This window comes from Bombina bombina, chromosome 8 (genome assembly GCF_027579735.1).
Source record: "Bombina bombina isolate aBomBom1 chromosome 8, aBomBom1.pri, whole genome shotgun sequence".
Classification (NCBI taxonomy): domain Eukaryota; kingdom Metazoa; phylum Chordata; class Amphibia; order Anura; family Bombinatoridae; genus Bombina; species Bombina bombina.
Genome location: NC_069506.1, coordinates 158,394,386 through 158,420,990, shown reverse-complemented (window position 1 = coordinate 158,420,990; position 26,605 = coordinate 158,394,386). Strand labels below are relative to the sequence as shown.

Below are 26,605 nucleotides of genomic sequence, written 5' to 3'. Positions count from 1 at the left end.
CTTTCTGAAGTACCTATTATCCCTAAATTAGATAGGGTTTATGAGGAGAATAAGGTCCCTGAAACCTTCCCGGTACCCATACGAATAGCGAAAACTATCTCTAGACAATGGGAAAAGATTGAAACTCTTTTGCTCCCCTTCTTCTACCTTTAAGAAGCTTCGGCCCCTGAATCACATTTACAGGCCCATTTATCAAGCTCCATATGGAGCTTGAAGGGCTGTGTTTCTGGCGAGTCCTAAGACTCACCAGAAACACAATTTATGAAGCAGCGGTCTAAAGACCGCTGCTCCATAACCCTGTCCGCCTGCTCTGAGCAGGCAGACAGGAATCGCCGGAAATCAACCCGATCGAATATGATCGGGTTGATTGACACCTCCCTGCTGGCGGCCGATTGGCCGCGAGTCAGCAGGGGGCGGCGTTGCACCAGCAGCTCTTGTGAGCTGCTGGTGCAATGTTAAATGCGGAGAGCGTATTGCTCTCCGCATTTAGCGAGGTCTTGTGGACCTGATCCGCAGTGTCGGATAAGGTCCGCAAGACCTTTGATAAATTGGGGCCTTAGAGTTATGGAACTCTATCCTTAAGGTAGTCAGGGCCATTTCTACTCTTGCCAAGCGTACTACTATCCCTCTAGAGGATAGTTCCTCTTTAAATGATCCCATGGACAGGAAGTTGGAAAGTTATCTACAAAATATGTTTTAACACATGGGCCTCCTATTTCAGCCAGCGGCTGCTGTGGCTGCAGTTGCAGGTGCTGCTACCTACTGCTGTGATTCGTTGTCAGAACTAATTGAAGTTGAATCCCCCATGAAAGATATACAGGACAGGATTAAGGCTCTCAAGATAGCCAACTCCTTTATTTGTGATGTTAATATGCAAATTGTCTATCTGAATGCTAAGGCTTCAGGTTTTGCAGTTTTGATGTGTAGAGCTCTTTGGTTGAAGTCTTGGTCCGCAGATATGGTTTCTAAGACCAGACTTCTTTCCTTACCATTCAAGGGGAAGATTTTGTTTGGGCCAGGCCTGAATTCTGTCTTCTCCACAGTAACAGGAGGGAAGGGTGCTTTCCTTCCCCAGGATAAGAAGACGAGAACTAAGGGTCGCCAATCCTCTAATTTTCATTCCTTTTGTTCAGACAAAACTAAGTGGACTCAGTCCTTCTCCAAACCTGAACAGCCCAAGAGTTCTTGGAAGCCCAACCAGTCATGGAACAAATCCAAACAGGCTAAGAAGACTATAGATAACAAACTGCATGAAGGGCCAGCCCCTGATCTGGGACCGGATCGAGTTTTTTCCTAGAGGCTTGGGTCCAAGACATTCAGGATCCCTGGGTAATAGACGTTGTTTCCCAGGGTTACAGGATAGGGTTCAAATCTCATCCCTCAAGGGGCAGATTTCTTCTGCCCCTTTTTAGACTGTGTTTGGGAGCTCCTCTCCTTGGGAGTAATAGTCCAGGTGCCTTCATCAGAAAGGTGCCAGGGGTTTTACTCAAACCTCTTTGTAGTTCCTAAAAAGGAGGGAACTTATCGCCCTATTCTAGACTTAAAATGTCTCAAGTTCCTCAGGGTCCCCTCTTTCAAAATGGAGACTATCAGGTCCATCCTTCCTTTGATCCAGGAAGAGCAGTTCATGATCACTATCGACTTAAAGGATGCATACCTTCATGTCCCGATCCACAAGGATCATTTTCATTTTTTGAGGTTCGCATTCCTTGACCAACATTTCCAGTTCATTGCCTTTAAATAAAATATGAAATACAGGATGCGCCCTAAAAAGGTTGGCTATTTACTAAAACAAAGAATAAGACAAGCAAAAAGGATAATAATAAATGTGCATTTTAATAGGAACTAATATCCGCATATAAAAACATAAAATATAAAATCGAAACCACTGGTGGTTATACACACATAAAAAATAGGAACATATAATCTAAAAATGCTACTAAATAGATGCTAGAAATGTATCTAGTAGCTTCACTCAATTAAGTTGTAGCCCAAAGGATTAATAAGTTCATAAGAACAAACTGCAGTCTTTGGTAATCCTATAAGTTGACTTTACTATGAATCACTTTATTGGAAGTTCATTGGATTCAAATAGAGGAACCTTAAAGATTCTACCCCTCAAATTAATAATTCCTGTAGGATTTCACCTTATTAGAGTCACACTTTTAGGCAATTCAATTGTGGTATTTGGTAAAATCTCCAGGATAAAAAAAGTTGACAAACTTACCAGAATTTGAATCTCTTATTCACTGCTTTCAATTTTGGCTATATTAGCCTGCCATTAAGCTTCTTTGTCCTTGTTTCAAGACACATTTCTAGCAACTATTTGGCAACATTTTTAGATTATATGTTCCTATTTTTTATGTGTGTGTAACCACCGGTGGTTTATATTTTATGTTTTTATATGCAGATATTAGTTCCTATTAAAATGTACATTTTGTATTATCCCTTTTGCTTGTCATATTATTTGTTTTAGTAAATAGCCAACCTTTTTAGGGTGCATCCTGTATTTCATATTTTATTTAATTTTCTTCTGAGAAGTTTTTGGGGATTAACATCTCTAACAGGATAGCAGAGCTAATTAATAAAGGGTTGTTATTTAGATTTCAGTTCATAGCCTTGCCATTTGGCTTAGCTACTGCTCCCAAATTTTTCACACAGGTTTTGGGAGCTCTCCTAGCTGTGGCCAGGCCTCAGGGTATCTCTATCTCTGTAGCCCTGGACGATATCTTAGTTCAAGCTCCATCTTTTTTTTCAGCAAGATATCAGACGGAGTCTCTTCTGTGTCTTCTCCGAACTCACGGATGGAAGATAAATATAGAAAAGAGTTCTCTGGTTCCCTGTACCAGGGTTGTTTTTCTCGGAACTATCATAGACTCATAATCCATAAAGATCTTTCTGACAGATCAGAGACGCTCAAAGCTACTGGAGCATGTCTGTCCCTTCAGACCACAAGTCCTTCAGTGGCTCGGTGCATGGAGGTAATTGGTCTCATGGTGTCCTCCATGGACATTATTCCTTTTGCTCGATTCCATCTCAGACCTCTACAACTATGCATGTTGAGGCAGTGGAACGGAGAGCACCTAAACCTGTCTCATCAAATTGTTCTGGACAATCTGACGAGAGACTATCTCTCTTGGTGGCTCTGTCAAGAGCACCTAGCCTCAGGCACATGCTTCTTGAGACCATTCTGGGAGATTGTGACTACAGATACCAGCCTCTCAGGCAATATCTTGGAGCTTCGGGCGATTTACAATGCTCTAAGGGCATGGCCCCTGCTCTGTTCTGCCCGGTATATCAGATTCCAATTAGACAATATAACCTTGGTGGCTTACATCAACCACCAGGGAGGAACAAGAAGTTCCCTAGAAATCATAGAGGTGTCTCAAATTCTTCTTCCAGTGATTCACATCCCTAGGGTGGACAACTGGGAAGCAGACTTCCTCAGCAGACAATCCTTTCTTCCGGGGGAAGTGGGCTCTCTACCCCAGGGTGTTCTCAGAGAGTTCCGGAGATAGACCTCATGGCTTCTCATCTCAATACCAAGCTACTCAGATACGGGTTAAGATCGAGGGAACTTCAAGCGGAATTGGTAGACGCATTAGCAGTTCCATGAAGGTTCAATCTCATATATCTTTTTCCTCCATTGGCCCTTCTTCCTTGAATAGTGGCTCACATCAAGCAGGAGCACGCTCCGGTGATTCTAATAGCTCCTTCATGGCAACAAAGGACTTGGTTTGCGGATCTAATAGGAATGTCCTCCTCCACTCCGTGGAGGTTACCTGGTCGTGCGAACCTTCTGACTTATGGTCCTTTCCTACATCAAAATCTCGATTCTCTGGGACTGACTGCATAGAAATTGAACTTTTAGTCTTATCCAAGAGAGGTTTTTTAGATAGTGTGATAGACACTTTAATCCATGCTCGCAAGCTGGTCACTCGCCTTATTTACCACAGGGTATTGCGTACTTACCTTCATTGGTGTGTGGTACGCAATGGCACAAGGTGAAGGTTACCCGAATTCTATCCTTTCTCCAAGATGGTTTGGAAAAGGGTTTATCCACCAGTTCTCTGAAGGATCATATCTCGGCCCTGTCTGTCTTACTGCACAAGAGATTACCGGATCTTCCGGACGTGCAGTCCTTTGTTCCGACTCTGGCTAGAATCAGGCCTGTGTTTAAACCTATTGCTCCTCTTCAAGGCCTCAACCTTGTTCTTTGTGTTTTGCAGCAGGCTCCATTTGAGCTTATCCATTCTGTTTATCTTAAACTTCTATCCTGGAAGGTTTTGTTTTTGTTGGCTATGCCTCAGCTTGCAGAGTCTCTGAGATTTCCGCTTTACAGTGTGATCATCTGCAAGCGTAGCATATATCCTTTTAATCAGTTGGCCTTATTTAAGACATCTGCAAGTGCAGCTCATATACCCCCCTATTCATTTACAGTGTGATTATTTTCCATGCTGATAAGGTGGTTTTACGTACTAAGTTAGGTTTCCTACTTAAGGTTGTCTCGAATCGTAACATCAATCAGGAAATTGTTGTTCCTTCCCTTTGTCCTAATCCTTCTTCCTCGAAGGAACGTTTTGCTCCACAATCTGGACGTTGTACGTGCCTTAAAATTCTATTTTCAAGCTACTAATGATTTCAGGCAATCCTCTTCCTTGTTTGTGTTATACTCTAGTAAGCGCAGGAGTCAGAAGGCCACTGCGACTTCATTATCTTTCTGGCTGAGTAGTATCATTAGTTTGGCTTATGAGACGGCTGGACAACAGCCTCCTGAGAGGATAACGGCTTATTCCACTAGAGCAGTTTCTTCTTCCTGGGCTTTCAAAAATAAAACTTTTATGGATCAGATTTGTAAGGTGGTTTCCTGGTCCTCCTTACATCCTTTTTCAAAGTTCTATATATTCAATGTTTTTGCATCTGCGGAGGCAGCTTTTGGGAGAAAAGTGTTACAGGCTGTGGTGCCCTCAGATTAGGGTTCGCCTTTATTTTTTGCCCTCCCATTTTATTAATTCACTGTCCTCTGGAGCTTGGGTATTGGTTCTCAACAGTAATGAATGAAGTTGTGGACTCTCCCTGCCTTTGTAAAGAAAACAAAATGTATGCTTACTAGATAAATTCCTTTCTTTCCTGGCAGGAAGAGTCCACAACCAAGCCCGTAATATTTTTTAGGCGGCTTTCCCTTTTATTTTTTCTTCTGGAACCTCTATACCCTAATGTTTCTGGATGGGGTGTCTTTGCCTCCTCCTGGTAATGAATGAAGTTGTGGACTCTCCCTGCCAGGAAATAAAGGAATTTATCTGGTAAGCATAAATTTATTTTTATCACTTTGTGTTCACACACATGCTTCCTTATGTTATATATGTCTGTAAACTAAAGCCCAATAGCCTATACTTAAAGGCACAGTCTAGTCAAAATTAAACTTTCATGATTCAGATCGGCTATGCAATTTTAAATAACTTTCTAATTTACTTTTATTATCAAATTTGATTCATTCTCTTAGTATTCTATGTTGAAAGCTAAACCTAGGTAGGATAATATGCACATTTTTAAGCCCTTGAAGGCCACCTCTTATCTTACTGCATTTTGCAGTTTTTCACAGCTAGACAGTGCTAGTTCATCTGTTTCATACAGATAACATTGTGATCACTGCCGTGGAGTTACTTATGAGTCAGCACTGATTGGCTAAATTACAAGTCTGTCAAAAGAACTGAGATAAGGGGGGCAGTCTGCAGGGGTTTCGATAGAAGGTAATCACAGAGGTAAAAAGTATATTACTATATTATTATTGGTTATGCAAAACTGGGGAATGTGTAATAAAGGAATTATCTATATTTTTAAACTACAAACATTCTGCAGTAGACTGTCACTTTAAGTATAGAAATTATCAGTGTAGGTAGAAATACCATAGGCTAAATCAGATATTTTAAATGCTGAAATAAGGGCAAAGACAAAGCTATTTGTAAAAAAAAATGAATACACTCAAGCAGATAAAATAGATCATTGGGAACAAACTGTCCCTTTAAACTAGAGGTAACATTACTAATTCCCCCCCTTTTCCTTCCATATTTGCATTCAGAGACTTGAAGCTGGATAATGTTATGCTGGATGCAGAAGGACACATTAAAATCACTGACTTTGGTATGTGCAAAGAAAACATATTCAGTGGGTCCACAACACGTACGTTCTGTGGGACGCCAGACTACATTGCTCCAGAGGTAAATCCTCTATGTCACTCGCTTTTCATTTGTGTCAGTTAAAGCATAAACATTTGATGGGATTTTTGTATGTAATGTACCGGCATCTTAATCTTTAATATATAATCTTAGATCTATGGTTACACCTTCTATATAAATAAATACTGTGTTTAAAGCTGGGCAATGGATATCCACATTATTTTTCTCATACTCATATCACACTTTTAAAAGTGGATATTCCTATATGAAATAAAACCATGTTTTGTGTTTGTGCATGAAAGTACATATGCAGTAGAATTGCAAGAGTCAGTCTCATCAACCAAAGATAAATGTACTTTTTTTTTAATTGCATGCTTTATCTAAATCATGAAACTTTAATGTTGACTTTAGTAGTCTTTTTAAAGGGGCAATAGTTCTAAAATTGCACTGCAAAACATTAAACATTATTACAGCAAAGGCAATAGAATGCTTACCTCAAGCTCTTGTTAAATGTTTCCATTAGCTAGTCTTGCCCCATGCAGTATACTCCTTGTTGGCACTTTCTGCTGTACCCTGTGGCAAGCCTTTTGTTTTAGATTTTAGTTGGCAAGCAGGACAGCCAATCGGGTACTGTACTATTAGCCCCATATACTAAACAGAATTTGCATGTGCTGCTCTGCCTAAAGCCTACATCAATTCACTGTATGCACAGCAGGAAGTAAGCTCTGTTTTCATCCTAAAAAAAATAATAATAAAATAAAGGCTTGCCATGAGAGGGAGGCTGGCAGTGTGGGCAAGGAAAGAACAATAGTCGGGGTATAAAACTAGCTAAAGGAAGCGTGTTAGAAGGGTTGCAGGAAGTCTTCTATATATTTTGCTACAATGCTTTTAAAGTAATTGCAGTAACATTAAAGGCTACTACACATTTTTTTTTATTGTTAACAATTTTATTTGCTGATATATTTGCTGATATTCCATATACATGTGTTTTTTTAGTGTAACTTTCCTTTCAGTTCAGTAGCGTACAATTTTATCTATAGTTAAAAAAGTATAGTATTATATCTAAACTTTTATAACATGTATTGTTCAATCTAACAGAATGTAATATCAAGCCCTCACATATATGTGTACTGTGTACAGCTGTTTTCATGTTAGACGTTTTAAATGCTTTATGGGTTGCAAAAACAAACAAACAAAAAAAAAACCATTTGCGTCTGATAATGAAAAAGATACAGAATATACAAGAATACAATCACTGAGAATTTTAACAATGCATGTTTGCCAATTAATAAGCTCTAAACACTTGAATGCTTTTTTTATGTACAAACTCTGAATTATATATTAACCATGGAGACATTAGGTCTTTGTCACCACTAGATGGTGCAAGATCCATGTCCTTTTTTCATAGACATAGAGCATGGAGTCAAAATTCTTAACCCATTGGTCCCCATGGAAGAGGGTTAAATCAGCTTAGCTTAGGGGATAAATGAGGATGGAAGAGGGATGTTGTAGAAATATGCAGAGGACATGAGACTACATGTTCTATTTAAGACAATCAAAATATTACAGGTAATTTGTTTTATGTTAAACACGAAATAATGTTTTGACATATTTAGCTGGGGGAAAAAAAGAAAATTACATTTGGCAATAACAAGAAGTGCAAACATAATCACACAATAAAATCAGACACTTTAAATTAAGTGCCACTCTACTGGGATTTTCAACTTCCTATTGCAGCTAGCAATAAAATTCTAGATTGATCTTTCTTCTTATAAATGGTCTGTTCTGTGTTCTCCGAGGGTCTCCCTCATTAATAATCTTTACTGATGACTGATGCATGCAGCTCACTGGGAAGCACCAGCTGTTCTGGGATATATTCCCATTTATCTATCAGATGACAGAACATCATCCATCAGTACTTCAGTTTAGCAGGTCTGTAGCATTATCGGTCTCCTCTTACTAGAGATTAGCTAGCTTTACAGGGACTGCGGTGGCAGGTTAAATAAGGAAACTCTCTAATGTGTCTACCGTTTTATTCAAGTCTGGATCCAAAAAGGTGTCAGTTTCTTAAAGACAGTTCTAGAATTAGACAGACATTTAAAAACCTTACTAACTCTTAAATCAATTCATTTATTCATACTTCCTTGTAGTCCTCCGTATTATATCCATTTTTTTAAACAAAATTATATATTATTTTTTTTCAGACCAGTCAATACTTGTTAAGTTTTTATTTCTTTGTACATTGCCTCTGATTATATAGATATGAAAAATGAGTACTGTCAAATTTGCTAAACATTATTTGCAAAGGTGCGTCTAAAATGAACACATTTGAATGTTCAGATCATTTATTTTAATTTAAAAAACACTCATATTTTTAAATCAGATTCTTAAATAGTATTCTCCAATTGTCCCACATCTCTCGTACCATGCCAGAACTGAAACAGTTTCCTTCTACAAAGATAGGTCATTACTGTAATCAGTGGATTTTTATTTATTTTTTTGTAAGTGGGAAAATTACTGCAGAGTGCATATCTATAAAGTTGCAAATATTGTTACCGTTACCACAGTATCAACCTGCACTCTAAGAGCTGTTGTTTCAAAATAACAGTCAAGAAAATCGTGACCCAGAAGTCATCGACTAAAAACCAGTCTATTTCCATAACACCAACATAAAAGTTCCCACATACATAACAGACACACATTTTTTATTTTGATTTAACAAAATGGCCACAGCTGTATTAACAAATACACCATTAAAAGGACCAGGAACCCAACCATCTGGGAGAATTCGACATCTGAAGTTGGGCTTACTGAACAGCAATTGAAACTGCTTAAAAGTCACTATGTTCAGCTAGTTCCCAGTGGTGCATTGCTGCTGTGAAGCTGACTTTAATTATGTGTATAACTCCTTTGCAGGAGTTAAGCACAAAATTACAGTAACAATATAGTTCAATTCTAAAATGCATTAGATTTTTTTTTTTTTTTCAGTTGTATGTCCTTTTATGGTTTAAATGGAGTGATCTGATTATTGGCTTTTGCTGGAAAGTCTGAGTAGAATCATTTATAGGTGAAGTATGTTGCTGCTTTTTTATATATACAAGAATATGGACTTTTGCAAATGGAGGTAACGTAATATATAAAATCAAGAGTTTAAAAATATATATAAGTAAAAATGCATAAAACAGTGCACTAGTTTGACGATTAATCAAGTGCTGGTACTTTATTGTGCTGATTTTACGCAAGAATAAAATGAGTCCTAAATTTCAAATTATATTTGTTATAAACGGAAATTTTAACGTAAATTCTAGACATGTTCTGCCAACGTTTTTGGTGTGGGGGGGGGCATATGCATGCAATACATACAAGGGCGGCGGTCTAGGGGTTAATAATTTTATTATAGTGGCAACGATGTCGGGGAGCGGCGGAATAAGGGTTAATAATTTTTTTAAGTTGTGGCGATATCCGGAGCGGCAGATTAGGGGATAATAATTTTATTTTAGTGTTTGCGATATGAGAGGGCCTCGGTTTAGGGGTTAATAGGTAGTTTATGGATGTTAGTGTACTTTTTAACACTTTAGTTATGAGTCTTATGTTACAGCTTTGTAACTTAAAACTCATAACTACTGACTTTAGATGGTGGTACGGATCTTGTCAGTATAGGCTGTACCGCTCACTTTTTGGCCTCCCCGCAAAAATTGTAATACCGGCGCTATGGAAGGCCCATTGAAAAAGGACTTTTTTAAAAGTGCGGTACTGATGTTGCGTGGAGGCAAAAAAGTGTGCGGTACAGCTATTCTGACAAAACTTGTAATTGCAGCGGTAGGGAAAAAGCATTGTTATGGGCCATAATGATGCTTTTTCACTCATAACGCAAAAGTTGTTTTGGCTCTCTGGCTGGCTCTCTAATAACTTGCAAGTTATTGTCACCGCTCACCTTTAATAGCGCTGCTATTACAGGTTTGCAAAAACCCAGCGATATGGCTGCATTGAGCTCCATACCGCACACAAATACCAGCGCTGCTTTGAGCTGGTTTGATGTGCTTCTGCACGATTTCCCCATAGACATAAACGGGGAGAGCCGGCTAAAAAAAAAAGCCTAACACCAGCAATAACGGAGCGTAAAGCTCCGTAACGCAGCTCCATTGATGTCTATGGGGAAACAAAAGTTATGTTTACACCTAACACCCTAACATAAACTCCGAGTCTAAACACCCCTAATCTGCTGCTCCCGACATCGCCGACACCTACATTACACTTATTAATCCCTAATCTGCCAGCCCCAACGTCGCCGCCACCTACCTACATTTATTAACCCCTAATCTGCTGCCCCCAACGTCGCCGCCGCCACTATACTAAAGTTATTAACCCCTAAACCTCTGGCCTCCCACATCACTAACACTAAATAAATATATTAACCCCTAAACCTAACCCTAAGTCTAACCCTAACACCCCTAACTTTAATATAATTAAAATAAATCTAAATATAAATTACTATCATTACCTAAATAATTCCTATTTAAAACTACTTACCTTTAAAATAATCCCTAAACTAGCTACAATATAACTAATAGTTACATTGTAGCTATCTTAGGTTTTATTTTTATTTCACAGCTGAGTTTGTATTTATTTTAACTAGATAGACTAGTTAGCAAATAGTTATTAACTATTTACTATTTAGCTAGTAAAAATAAATACAAATTTACCTGTCAAATAAAACCTAACCTGTCTTACAGTTAAACCTAACATTAAATACAATTAACTAAATTACAAGAAAAAATAAACACTAAATTACACAAAATAAAAAATAAATTATCAAATATTTAAACTATTTACACCTAATCTAATAGCCCTATCAAAATAAAAAGCCCCCCCCCCAAAAAAAACAACCTAGCCTACACTAAACTGCCAATAGCCCTTAAAAGGGCCTTTTGTGGGGCATTGCTCCAAAGAAATCAGCTCTTTTACCTGTAAAAAAAAAAAAATACAAACAACCCCCCAACAGTAAAAACCACCACCCACACAACCAAACCCCCCAAATAAAATCCTATCTAAATAAACCTAAGATCCCCATTGCCCTGAAAAGGGCATTTGGATGGGCATTGCCCTTAAAAGGACATTTAGCTCTTTTCCATTGCCCAAAGTCCCTAATCTAAAAATAAAACCCACCCAATAAACCCTTAATAAAACCTAACATTAACCCCTGAAGATCCACTTACAGTTTTTTAAGACCAGACATCCGTCCTCATCCAGCCGGGAGAAGTCTTCATCCAAGCGGGCAGAAGTCCTCAACGAAGACGGGAGAAGTCCTCATCCAAGCAGTAAGACGTCGTCCTCCAGATGGGCAGAAGTCTTCTTCCAGACGGCATCTTCTATCTTCATCCTTCTGACGCGGAGTGGCTCCATCTTCAAGCATCCTCTTCATACGGTCCCAACCGTACACTGAAGGTTCCCTTTAAGGGATGTCATCCAAGATGGCGTCCCTTGAATTCCGCCAATCGGAATTAAAGGGTAAAAAATCCTATTGGCTGATGCAAGCTCAATCCTATTGGCTGATTGGATCAGCCAATAGGATTAAAGCTCAATCCTATTGGCTGATTGCATCAGCCAATAGGATTTTTTACCCTTTAAAAAACCATCTTGGATGACGTCCCTTAAAGGGAACCTTCACTGTACGTCTGGGACGTATGAAGAGTATGCTCCGTGTCGGAAGGATGAAGATAGAAGATGCCGTCTGAAAGAAGACTTCTGCCTATCTGGAGGACGACTTCTTGCCGCTTGGATGAAGTCTTCTCCTGGCTGGATGAGGATGGATGTCCGGTCTTCAAAAACTGTAAGTGGATCTTCGGGGGTTAGTGTTAGGTTTTATTAAGGGTTTATTGGGTGGGTTTTATTTTTAGATTAGGGACTTTGGGCAATGCAAACGAGCTAAATGCCATTTGAAGGGCAATGCCCATCCAAATGCCATTTTCAGGGCAATGGGGAGCTTAGGTTTATTTAGATAGGATTTTATTTGGGGGGTTTGGCTGTGTGGGTGGTGGGTTTTACTGTTGCAGGGTTGTTTGTATTTTTTTTTACAGGTAAAAGAGCTGATTTCTTTGGGGCAATGCCCCGCAAAAGGCCCTTTTAAGGGCTATTGGCAGTTTATTGTAGGCTAGGGTTTTTTTATTTTGGGGGGGCTTTTTTATTTTGATAGGGCTATTAGATTAGGTGTTATTAGTTTAAATATTTGATCATTTCTTTTTTTATTTTGTGTAATTTAGTGTTTAATTTTTCTTGTAATTTAGTTAATTGTATTTAATGTTAGGTTTAACTGTAAGACAGGTTAGGTTTTATTTGACAGGTAAATATGTATTTATTTTTACTAGGTAGTTAGTAAATAGTTAATAACTATTTACTAACTAATCAACCTAGTTAAAATAAATACAAACTTAGCTGTGAAATAAAAATTAAACCTAAGCTAGATACAATATAACTATTAGTTATATTGTAGCTAGCTTAGGTTTTATTTTACAGGTAAGTATTTATTTAGTTTTAAATAGGAATAATTTAGGTATTAATTGTAATTTTTATTTTTAATTATTTTAATTAGGTTAAAGTTAGTGGGTGTTAGGGTTACGTTAGGGTTAGACTTAGGGTTAGGTTTAGGGGTTAATAACTTTAGTATAGTGCAACGACATTGGGGGCAGCATATTAGGGGTTACTAATATTTAACTTGTGTTTGCGATGCGAGAATGCGGTGGTTTAGGGGATAATATGTTTATTATAGTGGCGGTGATGTCCGGAGCGGCAGATTAGGGGTTAATAATTTTATTTTAGTATTTGCGATGCGGGAGGGCCTTTGTAGCGTAAAACTCATAACTACTGACTTTAGATGGCGGTATGAATCTTGACGGTATAGGCTGTACCGCTCACTTTTTGGCCGGACAGCAAAACTCAAAATACTGGTGCTATGGAAGTCCCATTGAAAAAGGATATATGTTTGCTGCTTGCACTATTGACTGTTTGTGTTTGGGAACTTGAATGGAATGAATCCTGTGTAGCAAGAGAAACAAAACACCCCACATCCTCGTTACCAGAAAAATTATTGACTTCTTTTTGTTTATTCAAACTTATCTAAGTGTCTTTCGCTGAATTAGGGGATAAAAGGATAACTACTATTAACAACACACTCCAGGAGGTTGATGAAAACTACTCCAACAGTCCAAAAGGAACAAGCACGTGGAGGTCTCTCCCTCATAGAAGCAGCAACTTACCTCATTAGATTGAGGTAATTTCTGGTTAGGGGAATTCCTTCACTTTTTTACTACTCAGACTTTATGAACTATCATTATTGACACCTCGAAGATTCCTTTTTCTTATTTGTTTTAGTATAGAATCTTTAACGCTGTTTCCCTCTCTTTTACATATCTTTCTCTTATAGGTGATGATAGGAGTTTTTTCTTTTATTATATTTCACACCAATATAACAGCTGCCAAATTTTCTTTATTTACTAGCGCATATTTGCAGTGCTGCTTGCCCAAAGATTCAGCCCACTGTGTGTTCTGTGTTTTGGGACATTCTACTTGTCTTTATATATATATATATATATATATATATATATATATATATATATATATATATATATATACTAGAAAGTGGGGATGGAAAAAACTGCTAAGGTTTAAATAGTGTTGCGGGTGTAGTGGTACCAGCTCATATGCAAAAAAGATTTTTTTAGAAGGTCAACGTCTAGTTAATATGGTGCAGACTCATTAAACATTTATCAAACATTAGTCAAGAAGAAGTAGAGGTTTATAATAAAACCTCATCAAAGACTGGGGATTCAGCACTCTTTTCAAAATAGAGAAAAAAAGCAACACAAATTACATTTGAAAAGGTCATTTTTATTCTCACACTTTGCTGGGCGCAGACCCATTGGAATGGCAGCAACTAATCAAGTGAATAAAGTGGGTATCGTGGTTAAAAACAATAAATATATAGTATAAGATATATACATAAGTTCAGAAATGCTAGGACCGGTCCATGTGAAAAGACATGCATTTAGTGGAAATTAGAATATTACTAGAAATATACCCAGACATGTAGTACTAGTGTAGATATTATAGCTGACTAAGCCCAGAATGTAGTTCTCAATCTTACTTTCACAGACCTAAATAGATTTTAGTAGAACTGGACATGGGAGTTACTGCATCTGGGCATAGATGCCTATATCCTAAACGTATCACCAGGTTAACAACCAGGCATCAAAGTTAAACTGCTAGACATAGCATAACTAAACTTGTTATACGCATCTACACTGGAAGGTATACAGTATAAAACAATTAGGCGGATTTTCCAATGATACCTAGGATACCGAAGCATTAGACAAATGTAATATAATAAGTCTATAGATAACAAATAGACTAAAATGTCTTTCTGTAGGTATCAACTTCCCCTATAGCCAGGGAAGTTGTGTGTGGCAACTTTCACAGAGTAACTTGAGCCATAGTAAGCAAGGATGTATAATAGCATTATGTAGCGCTTAAATCATGGATGTTAGTATTGCAGCAAGAGAAAATATTTTGAACAAAGACAAAGATGCAGGAGGATATCTTTTGTTAGTTAGTGTACCCCTCTGTCAACTGCACCCATCTTGTTTAAGTCACAACATGTATGAAGCAATGTGGAAGCAAAGTTGTAAGAACAGTAATGGCACAAAGCAAAGATGCAGGAGGATACTACATGCGTATATCCGTATCCCTCTGTCAACTACACCTGATTACTGCCAGGCTTCATCACTCTTCCTTCCGTCTGACAAATGACTTTACATTTGGAGTATGGAATCCGCTGCACAAACCAAATAGATAGCATCTGTATCACTCAGGACAATTTCCGGAATGGACAACCTTGCTTAGGCTCACAAACTTTGTTGCACGCATAAGTTGCTCCGCCATCCGATCCACAAACAAGCGTGTCAGGTCACATGGGGCGGCCAGCCAATTGCCGATGCGCGTTTCACCCCCTTGTCACTAGGGAGATGGGGCTTCCTCAGGGCTTTGTGAATTGATGTATTCTTGGTCTATTTTTAAACCATGCAAACTCCACCCTTATGGGAGGTGAACGTTACAAAGTGAATTAGAGCATTATCTTAACAGTTAAAATAAAAAAGTATTTACGAAACGATTTATCAACATCCAAATGAGTAAGTCATATATAGCAAGTCATAAATATATAATGGCCTTTTTGTTTGAAAATAAATACGGATAAAACCTATAGATGATATCGATCATTTCTAGAGAGTTTCCATAGAAAGCAAGCCATGTCAAGCCTTTCATTCATCCCATAAGGACCAATGGTAGAGAGGCTAAATATCTATTTACACTCTTTCTGGAGAAGAACCTTGTCATTATTGCCACCTCTGCCATTAGTTATGCCTCTGTCTATGCCTATCACCTTCATGCAGTCTGAGCTGCTATTATGAAAACTTTCAAAGTGTCTTGCCACACTGCTATTTTGTACTTTATTCTTAATGTCATCTCTATGTTCAAGAATCCTATCTTTCAGTAATCTCTTTGTTTTCCCAACATAAAAACTGGGGCAATTACAGCTGAGTAAATAAACCACTCCTTCCGTATTGCAATTAAAGAAATAGCTTATAAACCCTTTTGGTACAAGCCGAAATTTTTTTAGTTTTTGTCATGAATTTGCAGGCAACACATTTTTTACAAGCAAAATTACCTACCAGCTTTTGGATTAAAAGCCAATTCTTTTGTGGAGTAATGAATCTACTTCTCACAAGTTTGTCTTTTAAATTAGGGGCTCTTTTTGCTGTCAGAGTGGGAGTTGTACCAACCTCCCTTGCTACATTCTCATCATTAAGTAGAATTGTCCAGTTCTTTTTAAGAATCTCCCTGATCCCATTTCAATGACCGTTATATTTTGTCACTAGTCTAATATTACTACTATTTTTTTTTTTCTTTTGGAAAAAGAAGAGTTTCCCTGTATGTATTTCTTGCCTCATTATTTGCACTTTTTAAGATGCATTTAGGATAGCCCCTAACTTTGAATCTGTCAGTCATTAGGGCTGCATGTTTGTCATCCTTAGATCTAGATTAACAGTTTCTGAGGAGACGCAGAAACTGTCCCTTAGGGATCCCATTTATTAGGTGATTCGGATTATGGCTTTTTGCTGAAAGGATGCTATTTGTTGCAGTCTCCTTACGGAAGTTTTCGGTCGCTAAAGTATAATTTTCAAACTTTATATCAATATCTAGTAAAGAAAGATTGACCTTGCTGGAGTTGACCGTAAGAACAATGTTTCTATCATTCAAATTTAGATCCTCAACAAAGGTACTTAGTTCTATTTGTGTACCCTCCCAGATAGCAAATATTTCATCCACATAGCGGAGCCATAAGTGGACTTTTTCATTAAACAATTTCTTTTGATATACTTCTTCCATTTCACAGGCCCCAAGATGGAGGCATGCATAAGTGGGGGCACAAGTTGCCCCATAGCAGTACCTCTAACTTGCCTATAGATCTTATTATCAAATGAAAAGACATTGTTCTCAAGGACTACATGCAACAAATCAATAATGAAATCAGTGTGGTTACAGAAAGCCAGTCCTCTGGAATCCAAATAATGCTTAACTGTATCAATTTCTATATTATGTGGAATGGATAAATAAAGACCCTCCACATCCAATGATACTAATAAAGCATCCTGTGGTATGGAGAGACAATCGATTTTCCTCAGAAAGTCTGCAGTGTCTATGACATATGAAGGCATAGTGCTCAGAAAGGGTTTCAGAAAAAAAGTCAATATAATTTCCAAGGTTCTCTGTCACGCTACCAATCCCTGATATTATTGGGCGGCCGGGAGGATTTTTCAATTTTTTATGGACTTTGGGGTTACAGTAAAAAACTGGCATTACTGGAAATAGCAGTTTGAATTCAGCAAGATTAATTATGCCACAGCTTTTAGCATCATTTAATTTCTTAAAAATTAAGTACTGAATAACATGTATTGGATTTGACATTAAACGTAAGTATTGATCTCTATTAAGAAGTTGTCTTTTAACTTCTAGGACATAACTAATCTGGTCCCATAGGACCACATTGCCCCCCTTGTCTACTGATTTTATCACCACATTATCTGCTATTATTAGTTAATTTAATGCTTTTCTTTCAGACTTAGATTATCGTCAACTATGTTTGTTAGAGTCATACTGCATATGTCTTTTTCTACCTGTTTTACAAATATATTCACCACTGGTATTACTGCCCTCTAGGGTGTTAGGCATAGACAGAGAGGCTAAAAGGTCTGTCTCCCAGGTTTTATCAGATAGAGCAGATGCAGTAACTCTCATGTCCTTTGTGCCATTACTGTTCTTACAACTTTGCTTCCACATTGCTTCATACATGTTGTGATTCAAACAAGATGGGTGCAGTTGACAGAGGGGTACACTAACTAACAAAAGATATCCTCCTGCATCTTTGTCTTTGTTCAAAATAGTTTCTCTTGCTGCAATACTAACATCCATGATTTAAGTGCTACATGATCTATTATACACCCTTGCTTACTATGGCTCAAGTTACTCTGTGACACACCACACACCACTTCCCTGGCTATAGGGGAAGTTGATACCTACAGAAAGACATTTTAGTCTATTTGTTATCTATAGACTTATTGTATTACATTTGTCTAATGCTTTGGTATCCTAGGTATCATTGGAAAATCCACCTAATTGTTTTATACTGTATACCTTCCAGTGTAGATGCGTATAATAAGTTTAGTTATGCTATGTCTAGCAGTTTAACTTTAATGCCTGGTTGTTAACCTGGTGATACGTTTAGGATATAGGCGTCTATGCACAGATGCAGTAACTCTCATGTCCAGTTCTACTAAAATCTATTTAGGTCTGTGAAAGTAAGATTGAGAACTACATTCTGTGCTTAGTCAGCTATAATATCGACATTAGTACTACATGTCTGGGTATATTTCTAGTAATATTCTAATTTCCACTAAATGCATGTCTTTTCACATGGACCGGTCCTAGCATTTCTGAACTTATGTATATATCTTATACTATATATTTATTGTTTTTAACCACAATATCCACTTTATCCACTTGATTGGTTGCTGCCATTCCAACGGGTCTGCGCCCAGCACAGTGTGAGAATAAAAATGACCTTTTCAAATGTAATTTGTGTTGCTTTTTTTCTCTATTTTGAAAAGAGTGCTGATGCCCCAGTCTTTGATGAGGTTTTATTATAAACCTCTACTTCTTCTTGACTAATGTTTGATATATATATATATATATATATATATATATATATATATATATATATATATATATATATATACATACAGTGTATATACTGTATATATAGATAGATATATATATATATGTATATATATATATATATGTGTGATTATTTTTTTTTTTTTAAATCCTGACTTTTTAAGAAATGATTTAGGAGTGAAGTAGGGGGGATTTGTGTCATTGAATTGAGCATTCCGTTATTTAAAGGAACTGGTATTAGACTTTTATTTTTATTATTTTTTGTTGTTTTTTTGGTTAGTCCTCATGTGCCACCTAAGGCCCTGCACCTAGTTCTAGTTTGACCTTATATATGCTAGGCAGTAGGTTGTTTAGAGAGTTATTTTAGGGACATACTATTAGGTGAGAGGCCATGTTCTCTAGGGTTAGGGTTAATAGTTGTAGAGAGGGGCATGCTGTTAGGTTTAATGTAGGGGAAGTTTTGGAAAGAGGTAATATGATAGGGGTTTGAATGGTGAATTATTAGCAGTAGTTGGAGCCATTGCAATTACAATTAATTTGGCAGATGGAGATGGTGGTGAGGGATAAGGAGGCCATGGGGATTATTTAGTAGAACAGCATACAATGTGAAAGTGTTTATTATTATGAGAGGACCTCTTGATGCAGACCAGAAGAGACTGAAGAATAAAAGTTCATTAATCTGACTTCAAGTAATTACATTTGAAATGTTATTACTATTGGACATTTTTATTTTTTGTAATTATATTTTTAATAGGATATTTATGATGAGGAAAACATTTAGAGATGGGTGTACCAATGAGGGATAATGTGGATGGTCATTGTTGTGGGTGTTGTAGTACTCGGCTGGCAGAAGGTTACTCTTAGGTTAACTGAGTTTGGAGATGCTTGTAGTTAGGTTTAAATGTGATAACGGGATGAGTTGGCAAAAGTTAGTATTACATTGGGGGGATAAGGTCAGAAATGAATAGGGCTTAATTGCTAATTGCTGTGTGGGGAACTGAGTATGGGACGTTTAGTGTTAATGTGCTATCCTTCTTTTCTGAGACATTAGTTATAAGAAATACAATATAAAATTACACAATAATTGTATTTATAACTAGGTCGGATAGGTGTGTCACAGCATTCACAGAAAACAAATACTCATTTACCAAGTAATAAATGAAGGAATCCATCCCAAGATCACTTAAGTGTGTGAGACATAGAGCTACAACAAACTAACTCATTCTTGGGTTAAATAACCCATTAGAAAGGTCAGTGGTGGCATTCAATCCAATCATTGTGTAATAAACATGTATAACTATGCATAATAAGTGCTAATAATTGTACAGAACTGTAAATTTGAATAAAACTAAAGAAATGTAGCTTAGCTTAGCAAATTAAACATAGACTAAAAATATGTTTTGCATTTGTGTAAATTTAGTTTTTGTGACTGAAGACTGGAATAATGAAAGCATATCCACAAGCATAAGAACTAAGTTAAACAGTACCAAGAACAAAACTGAACTCTGCAAAGCATAAGCAGTGTAAAACAAATTAAACATAAATGTGTATTACTGACCAACCATTAGAAGACTATGGCGCATATTTATCAAGCTCCGTACAGAGCTTGATGCCCCGTGTATCCGGCAAGCCTTCAGCCTTGCCTGAATAATAAGTTATGAAGCAGCGCTCTTAAGACCGCTGCTCCATAACTTGTCCGACTGCTCTGAGGCAGCGGACAGAAATCAATCCAATCGAATACAATTGGGTTGATTGACACCCCCTGCTAGTGGTCAATTGTCCATGAATCTGCAGGGGGCAGCATTGCACCAGCAGTTCACAAGAACTGCTAGTGCAATGATAAATGCTGACAACATTTATCGATGTGCAGCGGACATGATCCGCTATATCGGATCATATCCGCTCGCACAATCATAAATATGCCCCTATATTATTTAGTTAGCTGTATATAGAACACCCTCACTTGATAGAGAATTTAATATTGTTCAGGTCAATAAAATGAAGATGCAATGGCCTCTAGTTATCAAGCCGTCAACCGCAAATACGCTGGAATTCCGCAGCGTATTTGTTGCGTGGCTGATTCGCTGTAGTTATCAAGCCCTACAGCCCGGCAAAAGTAGAATATAGTGACGTAACATACGATCCGCCGGACTCAGTCCGACACAAATCGATGGTTATGTCACTACAGATGTTCCGAACGCAAGTTCGGCACGATCTGACTACTTTTGCTAGTTATCAAATAACTAGCAGGTACGCTCGCCACTATTCCGGGCCAGCGTACCTGGTTTTCAATCCGCCGCCCTGGAGGCGGCGGATCCCATAGGAATCAATGGGAGTCTGACAGCAGCGAAAGCTCATGTTCACTGCTTCCCGATATCCCATTGATTCCTATGGGAAGTGTCTGCACCTAACACCCGAACATGTACCCCGAGTCTAAACACCCCTAATCTGTCCCCCCTACACCGCCGCCGCCTACATTAAACTTATTAACCTCTAAACCGCCGCTCCCGGACCCCGCCGCCACCTACATTAAACTTATTAACCCCTAAACCGCCGCTCCTGGACCCTGCCGCAACTATAATAAATATATGAACCCCTAAACCACTGCTCCCGGACCCCGCTGCAACTATAATAAATATATGAACCCCTAAACCTCCGCTCCCAGACCCCACCGCCACCTACATTATACCTATTAACCCCTAATCTGCCGCCCCCTATACCGCCGCCACCTACATAAAGTTATTAACCCCTATCCTGCCGATCCCGGACCCCACCGCAAATAATTTAATTGTTTAACCCCTAAACCGCCACACCCGGAGCCCTCCGCCCCCTACATTACATTTATTAACCCCTATCCTGCTCCCCTACACCGCCGCCACCTACATTACATTGATTAACTCCTAATCTACCCCCCCTATACCGCCGCCACTATATTAAATGAATTAACCCCTAAACCTAAGTCTAACCCTAACCCTAACACCCCCCTAACTTAAATATTATTTAAATTAATGTAAATAAATATTCCTAAAATTAAATAAATAATTCCTATTTAAAACTAAATACTTACCTATAAAATAAACCCTAAGATAGCTACAATATAATTATTTAACTATTTAATAGCTACCTAGCTAAAATAACTACAAAAGTACCTGTAAAATAAATCCTAACCTAAGTTCACTTACACTATCATTAAATAAATTAAATTAATTAAATACAATTACCTAACATTAAATAAAATTAACTAAAAATAACTAAAATACAAAAAAAACCTCTAAATTACAGAAAATAAAAAAAATTACAAGAATTTTAAACTAATTACACCTAATCTAAGCCCCCTAATAAAATAAAAAAGCCCCCCAAAATAATAAAATTCCCTACCCTAAACTAAATTACAAATAGCCCTTAAAAGGGCCTTTTGCGGGGCATTGCCCCAAAGTAATCAGCTCTTTTACCAGCCCTTAAAAGGGCCTTTTGCTGGGCATTGCCCCAAAGTAATCAGCTCTTTTACCTGAAAAAAAAAAAAAAATACAACCCACCCAACATTACAACCCACCACCCACACACCCCTACTCTAAAACTCACCCAATCCCCCCTTAAAAAAACCTAACACTACCCCCTTGAAGATCACCCTACCTTGAGCCGTCTTCACCCAGCCGGGCACAAGTCTTCATCTGATCCGGCCAGAAGTCTTCATCAAATCCGGGGCAGAAGAGGTCCTCCAAGCGGCAGATGTCTTCATCCAAGCGGCATCTTCTATCTTCAATGAACCGGAGCGGAGCCATCTTTAATCCAGCCAACGCGGAGCCATGCTCTTCTTCCGATGTCCTAACACTGAATGAAGGTTGCTTTAAATGACGTCATCCAAGATGGTGTCCCTCGAATTCCGATTGGCTGATAGGATTCTATCAGCCAATCGGAATTAAGGTAGGAAAAATCCGATTGGCTGATGCAATCAGCCAATCGGATTGAGCTCGCATTATATTGGCTGTTCCAATCAGCCAATAGAATGCGAGCTCAATCCGATTGGCTGATTGGATCAGCCAATCGGATTGAACTTCAATCTGATTGGCTGATTGGATCAGCCAATTGCATTTTTCCTACCTTAATTCCGATTGGCTGATAGAATCCTATCAGCCGAATCTGAATTCAAGGGATGCCATCTTGGATGATGTCATTTAAAGGAACCTTCATTCAGTGTTAGGATGTCTATGGAAGAGGATGGCTCCGCGTCGGCTGGATTCAAGATGGCTCCGCTCCGCTCCGGTTGATTGAAGATAGAAGATGCCGCTTGGATGAAGATTTCTGCCGCTTGGAGGACCTCTTCTGCCCGGATTCGATGAAGACTTCTGGACGGATCGGATGACCGCTTGTGCCCGGCTGGGTGAAGACGGCTCAAGGTAGGGTGATCTTCAAGGGGGTAGTGTTAGATTTTTTTAAGGGAGGATTGGGTGGGTTTTAGAGTAGGGGTGTGTGGGTGGTGGGTTGTAATGTTGGGGGGTATTGTATTTCTTTTTCTTACAGGTAAAAGAGCTGATTACTTTGGGGCAATGCCCTGCAAAAAGCCCTTTTAAGGGCTGGTAAAAGAGCTGATTACTTTGGGGCAATGCCCCGCAAAAGGCCCTTTTAAGGGCTATTTGTAATTTAGTTTAGGGTACGGATTTTTATTATTTTGGGGGGCTTTTTTATTTTATTAGGGGGCTTAGATTAGGTGTAATTAGTTTAAAAAAAAAATATTTTCTGTAATTTAGATTTTTTTTGTACTTTAGTTATTTTTAGTTAATTTTATTTAATGGTAGGTAATTGTATTTAATTAATTTAATTTATTTAATGATAGTGTAGTGTTAGGTGTAATTGTAACTAAGGTTAGGATTTATTTTACAGGGACTTTTGTAGTTATTTTAGCTAGGTAGCTATTAAATAGTTAATAACTATTTAATAGCTATTGTACCTAGTTAAAATAATTACAAAGTTGCCTGTAAAATAAAAATAAATCCTAAAATAGCTACAATGTAATTATTAATTATATTGTAGCTATCTTAGGGTTTATTTTATAGGTAAGTATTTAGTTTTAAATAGGAATTATTTATTTAATTATAGGAATATTTATTTAGATTAATTTAAATAATATTTAAGTTAGGGGGGTGTTAGGGTTAGGGTTAGACTTAGGCTTAGGGGTTAATTCATTTAATATAGTGGTGGCGGTGTAGGGGGGTAGATTATTATTATTATTATTATCATTTATTTGTATAGCGCCGCCAAATTCCGTAGCGCTGGTACAATGATGGGGGTATACAATGACAAAGATCTGTGATACAATACAAAACATAACAAGACTAAACAAATCTAGCACAGGATGAAGAGGGCCCTGCTCCGGAGAGCTCACAGTCTATAGGTTTAGGGTGCAGAGACATAAGGTTGGGGTAGCTTGTTACATCGGTTGTATTTTCAGCAGTGAGTCAGGCAGTTCATGTACATGTATTAGCTTGGTCCGGATGCGGGATGGAGGAGAGATGGTAAGCCTCTCTGAATAGGTGGGTTTTCAAGGATCTTCTGAAGCTATACAAGGTTGGAGACAGTCTGATGGAGCGGGGTAGAGAGTTCCAGAGGACAGGAGCAGCACGTGCGAAGTCTTGGAGGCGGGAGCGGGATGTAGAGATAACAGGAGTGTAGAGACGTAGGTCAGAGTTTGATCGAAGAGGACGGGATGGGGAGTATTTCACGATGAGAGAGGAGATATAGTTGGGAGTTAGACTGTTGAGTGCTTTGTAAGTTAGGGTTAATACTTTAAACTGTATTCTGGAGTGTATGGGGAGCCAGTGTAGAGACTGGCAGAGCGGAGCAGCTGATGTAGATCGTCGACTTAGGTGGATGAGTCTAGCAGAAGCATTCATAATAGATTGGAGGGAGGAGAGGCGGTGTTTTGGAAGGCCATTTAAGAGTAGATTGCAATAATCAATGCGTGACAGGATGAGGGAATGAATAAGTATTTTTGTAGTATTTTGAGTAAGGAAGGGACGAATTCTGGAAATGTTGCGTAGGTGTGACCGGCAGGATTTGGTAAGCGTTTGTATATGTGGGTTGAATGTGAGTTCTGAGTCTAGTGTGACCCCAAGGCAGCGGACCTGGGGTGAGGTGTTGAGAATAGAGTCTCCAACCATCAGAGAAATGTCAGGTGTCGGATGTCTCGAAGAGGGGCGAATAAGAAGCAGCTCAGTTTTGGACAGATTGAGTTGGAGGTAGTGTGAAGACATCCAAGAGAAAATTGCAGAGAGGCAGTCAGAAATCTGGTTGAGTAAAGAGGGAGAGATATCAGGAGAGGAAAGATAGATTTGGGTATCATCAGCATATAGGTGGTACTGGAATCCAAAGGAGGCTATAAGTTTTCCAAGGCAGGATGTATAAAGAGAGAAAAGCAAGGGACCCAAGACAGAGCCTTGCGGTACTCCAACTGAGAGAGGCATAGGATCACAAGATGTGTTGTTAAAGGAAACTGAAAACGAGCGGTTTGAAAGATATGATGCAAACCAGGAGAGGGCTGTGTCTCGGATGCCAAATGAATGTAGTATTTTTAGGAGGAGAGGATGGTCAACTGTGTCAAAAGCTGCGGACAGGTCAAGAAGAATTAGTAATGAGTAATGGCCTTTTGCTTTGGCTAATAACAGGTAATTTGTTACTTTAGCAAGAGCGGTTTCTGATGAGTGTTTAGGGCGGAAACCAGATTGTAGTGGATCAAGTAAGGAGTTAGTTGTGAGAAATTGAGTTAGCCGATTATAGACTAGTCGTTCCAATAATTTTGAAGCAAAGGGAAGTAAGGAGACTGGTCGATAGTTAGAAGGCGTGGAGGGGTCAAGCGAGGGCTTTTTTAGGATTGGTATGATTGTCGCATGCTTGAATGTGTCAGGAAATGTGCCAGCAGTGAGGGATTGGTTAAAGAGATAAGTTAGGGTAGGGGTTAGTGAAGCAGAGAGAAGGGGAATAAGTCGTGAAGGAATAGGGTCAAGTGGGCAGGTTGTGAGATGAGCCGAGGATAGGAGTGCATAGACTTCTTCCTCTGTTACAGGAGGGAAATAGCATAGATTTTTGTTAATAGAAGGGGTGGGTAGGATCGCTGGGTTTGCGGGGTGCGAGGTGCAGATCTCTTTTCTAATGGTGTCAATTTTATTTTTGAAGTGATCAGCAATAATTTGAGCAGTGAGGTTGGTAGTGGGCGGGGGGGCAGGCGGACGTAGAAGGGAGTTAAAGGTTGAGAACAGTTTTCTGGGGTTTGATGCGTGAGATGACACGAGGGAGGAGAAATAGACTTGTTTTGCCAGGCTGAGCGCAGAGTTGTAGGACTTAAGGGTGAATTTATAATGTTGGAAATCAGCAAAGGTGCGTGATTTCCTCCACTGCCGTTCAGCGGCCCGTGAGCATCGCTGAAGATATCTGGTCTGTTTAGTGTGCCACGGTTGCCGTCGAGTGATTGATGTACGTCGAAGAGTGGAGGGTGCAGTTTTGTCAAGTGTTGATTTTAGTGCCGAATTATACTGTAGACTCACGAGGGTTGGGCAAGAGAGGGATGAAATGTCAGAGAGGAGAGGACTCAGTTGAGTGGAAAAGTCTGTGAGATCCAAGTCATTTAAATTCCTGTGAGGTAGCATTTTTTTGGGGGCTTGCAAAGATGTAGCAGGTAGAGTGAGAGAGAATGTTAATAGATGGTGGTCAGAGAGAGGAAAGGGGAAGTTAAGAGAGTTGGAAACGGCACAGAGATTTGTGAAGACCAGGTCTATGGAGTTGCCTTCACAGTGTGTTGGAGATGTTGTCCACTGGGACAGGCCTAAAGAGGTGGTAAGGGATAGAAGTTTAGAGGCAGCAGGCGTGTTAGGCTTATCAAGGGGTATGTTAAAGTCCCCTAAGATGAGAGAAGGGACATTAGAAGAGAGAAAATGTGGAAGCCAGGCTTCAAAGTGGTCCAGAAATTGTGATGCTGGGCCAGGGGGCCGATAGATAACTGCAACACGAAGAGCTATAGGGGAGAAGAGGCGGATAGCGTGAACTTCAAAAGATGAGAAGGAAAGAGAGGGGGGTGAAGGAATGCAGTGAAAGGTACTGTGTGGAGACAGGAGAATTCCTACTCCTCCTCCTTGTTTGTCTCCAGGCCTGGG

General features: G+C 38.9%; 1 protein-coding gene across 1 annotated transcript in view; it reads left to right on the top strand.

The window, feature by feature from the left end:
• The window catches only part of PRKCG (protein kinase C gamma), a 711,210-nt gene that overhangs the window by 577,080 nt on the left and 107,525 nt on the right, over positions 1 to 26,605 (top strand). The window contains exon 14 of the mRNA XM_053690662.1: positions 6,080 to 6,218. Coding sequence (XP_053546637.1) covers positions 6,080 to 6,218 — 139 coding nt within the window. The remainder of the gene's footprint in view (positions 1 to 6,079; positions 6,219 to 26,605) is intronic.